Source organism: Phasianus colchicus, chromosome 30 (assembly GCF_987193195.1).
Source record: "Phasianus colchicus chromosome 30, bPhaCol1.hap1.1, whole genome shotgun sequence".
In the NCBI taxonomy this organism is placed as follows: domain Eukaryota; kingdom Metazoa; phylum Chordata; class Aves; order Galliformes; family Phasianidae; genus Phasianus; species Phasianus colchicus.
In genome coordinates this window covers 2,361,422-2,370,129 of record NC_143465.1, presented here as the reverse complement: position 1 = coordinate 2,370,129, position 8,708 = coordinate 2,361,422, and the positions used below count along the sequence as shown (strand labels likewise).

Sequence of the window (8,708 nt, the reverse complement as noted above, 5' to 3'; positions counted from 1 at the left end):
GCCCATCGCAGACCCGCCCGCGCCGCCCCGCCCCGCTCCGCTCCGCCCGCCGCGGGGTCCCGCGCCGCCGCCGCCGCCGCCGCCGCTGCCGCCGCCCGGGCCTCGCTGCTCCGTGCCGCCGCTCCGGTGCCGCCGGAGCCTCTCCGCTGGCGGCGGGGTCTGGATTCGAAAAAGCTGAGGGGCGTGCGCAACAGGCGGGCGGCGGGCCGGAGCCGAGGGCACGGCGAGAGAACGCAGCCGGTGACCGAACCCCCCGGGGGGCGGCGAGCGTGAGGCCGCCCGGGGCCGGGCATGTGCGGCGGGGCGGCGGGCAGGGCGCCTGGGCAAGGGCGTTTGAAGGAAACGTGAAGCGCGGCGGCGGCGGAGGCGGCGGCGGCGGCGGGATGGACGCGGCACCGGGCCGGAGCCCCGAGCCCCGGGAAAAGCCGCCGGTGCTGGATGGGGAGGCGGCGGGGCGCGGCGGAGCGGGGACGACCGCCGGGGCTCCGGGCGCGGCCTCACCGGCGGAGCAGATCGTGGCGGAGGGCGAGGCGGCGGCGGCGGCGGCGGCGGGCACGGGAACGGGCACGGGCACGGGAACAGGAACGGGAACGGGAACAGGCACGGGAACGGGAACGTTCGTGCAGCGGCAGCTCGGGGCCATGCTGCAGCCCGCCGTGAACAAGTTCTCGCTGCGCATGTTCGGCAGCCACCGGGCCGTGGAGATCGAGCGGCAGCGGGTGAAGTCGGCCGGTGCATGGATCATCCACCCCTACAGCGACTTCAGGTGGGACCCGGGATCCGCTCCCCCCCCCCCGCCGGGTCCCGGTGCTGCACCGGGTCCCGATCCCGGCGCTTCCATCCCGGCGCCGCTGTCCGTGGTGCTGAAGGCGGTCCCGCCGCTCTCCGCCTCACCGGGGCAACAAGTGCGGGGCTCCCTCCGCTCTGCCCCATCCCCGCACCGGCACCGAGCGGCGGTTTCCCCCTCAACGACCGGTGCCGCCGTGCCTCCTAACCGAGAGCTGAGCTGAGCGCGTCCCCACCGCTGCCGCAGCCGCACAAACGATTCGGCCGAGTTTCCCGTGCCTCGTCCCCTCCCGGTCCCTCGGGGCTCCCCGGTGGGCATCCCACGTCCCCCCGCCGAGAAGGAGCCGAGGGTCGCCGGGCTTTGCCTCCATCCTCTATGTGAGGGTGCGGCCCCGCCCAGCACCGTGGGCTCCTCCATCCCGGGAGCGGGGCCTGGAGCTCCGTGACACCGAGAGAGCGCGGGGACGACCGCGGGGGGAGGACCCGGGCGTCACGGGGATGTTGAGTCATATGGGGTGGGCGCTCTGTACGGGGGACGAAGCGGCCGTGCTGCCATCTCCCAAAAGGAGCCGTGACACCGGCGACGTCCCCGACCCGACCCGCGGTCCCGACACCTGTAGCGGCTCGGGGTCCGCATCCCCACGGCACGGAGAGCTGCGAGGCCTCCCAACCCCATTAAACGGCCGTAAAGTTGGTGATCCTTAAACGCTGAAGGTGACACGGAGACGAGCGGGCGGGATTACGCCTCGGTTGATCACATTACCGGGAGACACGAGGCCGTGCCGAGCGAGCCGTGCCCGTTCTGACACCGAGCAAAGGACGGACGGGCGCTGCCCTAAAGAGCTTAAGCCGAAATCTGAGTCAGGAGCTCCCGGCGGTGGCGGCGGCGGCTCTGCTGGGGAGGGGAGGGGGGTCAGGGGGGGATGAGGTTTTACTTTCCATCCCCCCCCCAACAGCGATCCATCCGTGGCCCCCGGGGGATTCACAGCCCCTTCCCCGGGGGGGGGGGACGACGACACACCGCGGGACCCCCGTGGTGCTGTGACTTCTTCTCCCCCCCCCGCTGCAGAGCAGAGGATGTGGGACACCCACATTGCTTTCCACGGATCCCATTTGGGATCCCGAGGTTCTTTTACCCATGGATGGGGATGCAGAACATCGGCACAAATCCGAGCGAAGGCTGATGGGGTCCATGCAGACCCCCCCAATCCCCCCCAATCCGAGTCCCTGTGCCACCCCGCTGCTTCTGCCCTCGTTGCACCACCAGCTGAGCTCTCTCTAAACCCCTCTAAGCCCCGAGCTCTCATTTTTGCGATGGGTTTGGGCTCAAACTTTGATCCCGGATTTGTTCTCTCACCTCATTCCGCAGGTTTTACTGGGACCTCATCATGCTGCTGCTGATGGTGGGCAATCTGATCATCCTCCCCGTGGGCATCACCTTCTTCAAGGACGAAAACACCCCTCCCTGGATCGTTTTCAACGTCCTTTCGGACACTTTCTTCTTGGCCGACCTCGTCCTGAACTTCAGAACGGGCATCGTGGTGGAAGACAACACAGAGATCATCCTGGATCCTCACACCATCAAAATGAAATACCTGAAGAGTTGGTTCTTGGTCGACTTCATCTCCTCCATCCCAGTCGATTACATTTTCCTCATCGTCGATCTGGAGACGCAGGTGGACTCTGATGTCTATAAAACAGCCCGTGCTCTTCGCATCGTTCGCTTCACCAAAATCCTCAGCCTGCTGCGCCTGCTGCGCCTCTCACGTCTCATCCGCTACATCCACCAATGGGAGGAGGTGGGACCACCATCCCCCCCCCTCCCCCGGGGGGGTTTTCAGACCCCTTTTTGTTGTGTTGGTCAGGGATCCTTGGCTATGGGGTAGAAAGGGGGACGGATGTGTTTTCCCTGCAGCTCCTCTCCCTCCCATTTCTCAGATCTTTCACATGACGTACGACCTGGCCAGCGCCGTGGTGAGGATCTTCAACCTCATTGGCATGATGCTGCTGCTGTGCCACTGGGATGGCTGCCTGCAGTTCCTGGTGCCGATGCTCCAGGATTTCCCTGAGGACTGCTGGGTCTCCATCAACCACATGGTGGTGAGTCTCCAATGCTCCAAATGCTTCCCAAGGCTTGGAGCTGCCCGGATCCCCATGGCAACAATGGGGCCATGCCTTCATCCTGTTCCTATCTTGGCTGCTGCTGGAGTTGGATCAAAGGAATTTCATGTCTGAGAACCCAGAACCTGTCCTGATGTCCTTCCAAGTGCAGGGTTGCATTTGGGTTCCATCAAATGCTTTTATTCCCGTTGATGCTCGGGAGGTCCAGGCTGTGAGGAGGGGCACCGAGGTGGGGTGGGGGGGCTCAGCTCAGTTCCTTCCAGCTCCTCATTCTCCTTACAGAACGACTCCTGGGGGAAGCAGTACTCACACGCTCTGTTCAAGGCCATGAGCCACATGCTGTGCATTGGCTACGGCCAGCAGGCACCCGAGGGGATGACCGACGTCTGGCTGACGATGCTGAGCATGATTGTGGGTGCCACCTGCTATGCCATGTTCATCGGTCACGCCACAGCCCTCATCCAGTCGTTGGATTCATCCCGTCGTCAATACCAGGAGAAGGTCAGTTTTGGGGGAAGAGGGGGGGGTCTGGGCTGTGCCCCCATCGTTAGGGGGCTCGTTTTGGCACGACGGGGTCAAGAAGCCAAAGTGAAGGTTGCCTGTCCTTGGGTGACATCAAATTGGGAGGGAGTGTTGATGTGCCTGAGGGCAGAAAGGCACTACAGATGGATCTGGATCGATGGGTCGAGGTTAACTGGATGAGTTTCAATAGGGCCAAGTGTCAGGTCCTGCATTTTGGTCACTACAACCCCAGGCAACCCTATAGGGTTTGGGGAGGAGTGACTGGAAAGCTGTCTGATGGAAAGGGAGATTGGTGTGCTGATGGACAGTGGGCTGAGTGTGAGCCAGCAGTGTGCCTGGCTGGCCAAGAAGGCCGATGGCATCCTGGCTTGGATCAGGAATGGTGAGCAGGAGCTGGGATGTCATCCTGCCCCTGTATTCAGCATTTGTGAAGCCTCACCTCCAGTTCTGTGCCCAGGTTTGGGCAACTCAGTGCATTGAAGTGACGCAGCAGATCCAGAGAAGGGCTGCAAGGCTGGGGAAGGGCTTGGAGAATATGGGCTATGAGGAGAGACTGAAGGAACTGGGGCTGTTTGGTCTGGGGAAGAGGAGGCTGAGGGGAGACCTCACTGCTCTCTGCCAATATCTGAAAGTGCTCACAGCACAGCAGGGCTGGGCTCTTCTCACTGGTGACAGGATGAGGGGAAACGGCCTCGAGTTGCACCAGGGGAGGTTTAGGTTGGGTATCAGGAAGAACTTCTTTACAGAAAGGGTTGTTAAGCACTGGAATGGGCTGCACGGGGAGGTGGTTGGCTCAGCATCCCTGGATGTGTTTCACAAGCATTTGGATGTGGTGCTCAGGGCCGTGATTGAGCAGAGGGCTGTTAATTGGGGTAGGATGATCAGCTCGTTGTTGGACTCGATGATCTTTAAGGTCTTTTCCAACCTGGGTGATTCTATGACCCTATGGGCTCCCAGTTGGGTTGGGATGACCCACTGGTGGTGCTGAAGTTCACCCCAATGTAAAAAAGCTCCCATCCTTTCCTCCATCCTGGGGTCTGAGTGAACCCATTGGGGTGGGATCTGTGGGGTGGGCATCTCTTGAGCCCCATCACGTTTCCCTCATTCCAACGCATCCCAACGTGGCTCTGTGCTGTCCCTGCAGTACAAGCAGGTGGAGCAGTACATGTCCTTCCACAAGCTGCCCGGTGACACCCGCCAACGTATCCACGAGTATTACGAGCATCGTTACCAAGGCAAGATGTTCGACGAGGAGAACATCCTGGGGGAGCTCAGCGAGCCGCTGAAAGAGGTGCAGGATTGGCCCTTTGGTGGGGAGGGAGGGTTGTGGGGTCGGTGCTGGGCTGGGTTACGTCCCCACTGAGCTGCTCCTCGCCTTACAGGAGATCATCAACTTCAACTGTCGCAACCTGGTGGCCAACATGCCGCTGTTTGCCAATGCTGACCCCAACTTTGTGACTGCCATGCTCACCAAGCTGCGCTTCGAGGTCTTCCAGCCTGGGGATTTCATCATCCGTGAGGGCACCGTGGGCAAAAAGATGTATTTCATCCAGCACGGGGTGGTCAGCATCCTCACCAAGGGCAACAAGGAGACCAAACTGTCCGACGGCTCCTACTTCGGGGGTGAGGGGATCACAGAATCACGGAATGGTTTGGGTTGGGAGCTCAAGGATCACAGACTCCAACCCCACACTGCACGCAAAGCCACCAACCTCCACATTTCACAGCAGCCCAGGCTGCCCAGGGCCCCATCCAACCTGGCCTTCAACACCTCCAGGGATGGACGGGGCATCCACAGCCTCTCTGGGCAGCTGTTCCAGCACCTCACCACTCTCATAGTGAAGAATTTCCCCCTGACACCCAACTGAAGTCTGCCCTCCCTCAGTTCCAGCCATTTCCCCTCGTCCTGCTCTCATCTCCCCTTCCCAAGAGTTGATTCCCCTCCTGTTTTTGGGCTCCCTTTAGTACTGCAGGCTGCAATGATTCACCCCACAGCTTCTCTTCTCCATGCTGAACGAGCCCAGCTCCCTCAGCCTGTCTTTGCAGGGAGGTGCTGCAGCCCCCTGCTCATCTTCGTGGCTCTGAACCCTCTCCAACAATATGGGATGTGGGAGCAGAGGGAAATGGGAGGCATTCTGAACCCTGTGGCTGTGTCTGTCTGAACTCCTGGCTCCGCTCTCTGTCTCCATGCAGGAAGGGGGGGCTGCTGGGTTGGTGCTGAGCCCCTCATTCCCCCTCACCCCCCCAAATCTCTCTTTGCAGAGATCTGCCTGCTGACTCGGGGCAGGCGGACGGCCAGCGTGCGAGCCGACACCTATTGCCGCCTCTATTCCTTGTCTGTGGACAACTTCAACGAGGTGCTGGAGGAATACCCTATGATGCGCAGAGCCTTCGAGACCGTGGCCATGGACCGCCTGGATCGCATAGGTGAGGAGCAACCCCAAAGCCCTACGTCTGCTCCAGAGGGGTCCAGCGATGAGGAGGGGGGCTGGAGCCCACTTGCAGGGGTCTGCTTTGCTGCCAGGTGGGATAAGGGCAGTGCTGATGGGCTGTGCTGGGTTGTGCTGGGCTGCCATCCCTGCTCACATTTGTGCTGCTTGGCATTGTCCCACCGCTCGTCCTCATCCCCCCTTCTCCTGTTATGGAACCACGGCCCCAAGATTCAGCCCTTGGGATCAAGGCTTTGCTCCTACTTCTCCCTCCGTGCTGAAGCCAGGACCCTCCCCAAAGCCTCGACCCCTAAACCCAGTGAAGATTCATCACCCCTCCCCGCTGTCACCCCCAAATGGTGCCTCAGATAGCAGCACTTTGTCCCACTGACACCAACCACCTCTCCTCCAGGCAAGAAAAACTCCATCCTGCTCCGCAAGCGCGCCGAGCACAGCGCAGGGCCCATCAACACCGAGATGATCCAGCAGATCGTGAAACACGACCAGGACGTGGCTCACAACATCCAGGAGCTGCAGCAGATGACGTTGGGTCGGGAACTGAGCGGCAAACCAGTGATCTGGGAGCCTTTGGTTCACGCACCTCTGCAAACGGCCGCCGCCACCACCAATGTGGCCATCGCCCTGACTCACCAACACAGCCTGCAGGCTCACATCTTCCTCCCTCCTTCCTCCATTTCCAGCCCCCTCTCTCCCGAAGCCACGCTGCTGACCAAACCGGTGCGTCGCTCCCAGCCCAGTTTGGGGGGCTCACGGCCTTCCTCTGTCAGCTCCCCATCCGGGGCTCCGTCCCACCTGCAGACGCCCGCCGCCGCCTCTCCATCCTCTCCCATGCTGCAGTCCCAGGTGCCTCTGGAAAGCGGCGTCCAGCGGCCGAGCCTCGGGGCTCAGGGCCCCCCACGTGTGGGGCAGAAGGGGGAGATGACGGCCAAGCAGCCCCCGGCGGCGGCTGCGGCTGCGGGACCCCAACCCCAGCTCTCCAAATCCCGCGGCGCTTCCGTCTCCACTTCTCTGCTGCAGCAGGCGGCGGGAGCCCCTTCCCCCAGCTCGGAGCCGCCGGCGGGGAGGACTCTCCATTACAGCCTATCCAGAGCCACCGGTTCCCACATCTCCCTCCTGATGCAGCCTCAGCAGTTGGTGAAGCACCGAAGCATCCACGGGCTGCCCGTCGGGCGGCTCACGCAGGACGTCCGCCTCCTCTCTGCCTCTCAGCCCTCCTTGCCCAATAAAGTCGCCCAGCAAGCAGACGGGAGCTCCTTGCAGCAGGGCAGGAAATCTGCAGGGAATCTGGCCCGTAGATCTTCCCCCTCGGTCTCCGGACTCCTCTCCAAGCCGGGTCCGGGGGTCCCACACCCGCAGCAGATGCCTTCGGGATCCCCGGCGCAACCGAACCGCCCCGCGGCCGCAGCTCCCACCCCGCAGTCCCCGGTGTCGGCGCCTCGCCCGGCGGCGGCTCCCTCCCGTAAGGGTTCCGTGGCCTTCAGCCCTGAAGTGGAAACGGGGAAACCCAAACTGCCGTCCAACATGTGAACCCCGTAAGAACGGAGCGACCGGTCGAGACCCGGCGGCGTCGGAGGGGCGGTGAGGTGAGCGGGGCTGCGGCAGCGCCGGGTTTTTTGAGGAGGGGGCTCTCGTTTGGGACTCTGCTCCATCGCTGCCCCCCGAGGCCCGTCCTCCTGCAGGCACAGCCCTCACCCCAAATCCTCCGCGGGGTCCCAGCTGTCCGCAGGTCTCCTTCAGGGCCGGGACCCTCCGTGCGTTCCCCCGTACCCAGAGTCGGGGTGATGCCAGACCCACACATTCCCTCCTCCAGCCCCACAGAGCTGCCCGGCTGGATGGGACGGGAGGGGCTGAAAGCACAGGGGGTCGGGGAGCAGTGCCTGGGGTCAAGCAGGACCGGAACCCCCCCCGAATACACCGGGACCGCGTGCCTGGAGCCGGCGGTCCCGGAGAAGCGCAGCGCCGAGCCGGGGATGGGCGGCTGCTCCCGGTGCCGCTCCTCCGTTCCTTGGGGCCGGGGATGCAGCGGGGCGAACCGAACCCCACATCCGACCGCCTCCCCCCCCAGTCCTCCCCCCCCCAACCCCCGAGCCAACAGCCAGCAACGTGTGAGTGTGAATCGTGGCTCCGCCGAGCAGCTGAGCTCCGCTTCGTCGTCGCTTTGGGCTCCGCCGTGTTAGCAGTCCCGATTAGAGTTGTGTTCCCCGACCCCCCCCCCCCCCCCCCGCCTCCCCCCGCGCTGCTTTCGTTGCGCTCCGGGGTTCGGCTGCCGCTCAGCGGCCCCAAACAGCGGGTGGGGGTCGAGTCCCTCCGTGCGCTCCTCCTTCAAAATGAATCCTCCCGTCCCCCCCCCCCCCCCCGCCCCCGTTTGCGATGGAGCAGCGCGGTGGGAGCCACGCGTGTGGCGGTCGGAGGGGACGTCCAACACTGCCTTTTTTTCACGGACTTAACCCCCCCCCAGCTCCAATCCCATCCGACCACCCCCCGTTCCTCCTTCCCCCCCCTCTCCATCCCCGCTGTCGGCGCCTCCCGCAGCCCCTCGGGTAGGGATCTGCGCTGTGCCACATCGGGCTCCTCGTGGAGGGGGCGAGGGGGGGGGGGGGTTTCCCCGTAGCGCTGCTCCGGACACCGACCACCGGAGAGCCAAAGGAGAGCATCCCAAACCGGGGGGAGGGGGACCCCGACCCTATGGGGTGGTTTGGATGGGAGTGGGGGGGCGGGATGAGGGCCACGCCGTCACCAAAGACCACCCCCTTCTTTCCCCCCTCCCCTCTCCCGGCGGCAGTCGCTGTACAGAGCTTGTAGTTTTCATATCGCAGAGAATTTCAAAGC

At 63.5% G+C, this 8,708-nt stretch overlaps 1 protein-coding gene across 2 annotated transcripts; it reads left to right on the top strand.

The window, feature by feature from the left end:
* The first annotated feature begins 99 nt into the window (after window positions 1–99).
* On the top strand, window positions 100–8,689 carry HCN3 (hyperpolarization activated cyclic nucleotide gated potassium channel 3). 2 transcript variants are annotated; one of them, XR_016460535.1, is made up of 9 exons: window positions 100–766; window positions 2,156–2,585; window positions 2,725–2,886; window positions 3,190–3,408; window positions 4,574–4,720; window positions 4,812–5,052; window positions 5,692–5,856; window positions 6,271–7,462; window positions 7,690–8,689. XR_016460535.1 is itself a non-coding variant. In XM_031611371.2 (8 exons), exons 1-8 carry the CDS (start codon window positions 384–386, stop codon window positions 7,404–7,406), a joined length of 2,883 nt encoding a protein of 960 aa, XP_031467231.2. In that variant the 5' UTR covers window positions 100–383; the 3' UTR covers window positions 7,407–8,689. The 2 variants fall into 2 exon arrangements, 1 of the variants encoding a protein (XP_031467231.2); XM_031611371.2 differs by having other exon boundaries at window positions 6,271–8,689.
* Window positions 8,690–8,708: the final 19 nt, after the last annotated feature.

Bases quoted from the DNA above. Each gene is read 5' to 3' on its own strand.
- HCN3 (XM_031611371.2), top strand. From the start codon at position 384: ATGGACGCGGCACCGGGCCGGAGCCCCGAGCCCCGGGAAAAGCCGCCG. The intron at 4,721-4,811 runs GTGCAGGATTGG...CTCGCCTTACAG, and splicing joins TCAGCGAGCCGCTGAAAGAG to GAGATCATCAACTTCAACTG. The intron at 5,053-5,691 runs GTGAGGGGATCA...CTCTCTTTGCAG, and splicing joins CGACGGCTCCTACTTCGGGG to AGATCTGCCTGCTGACTCGG.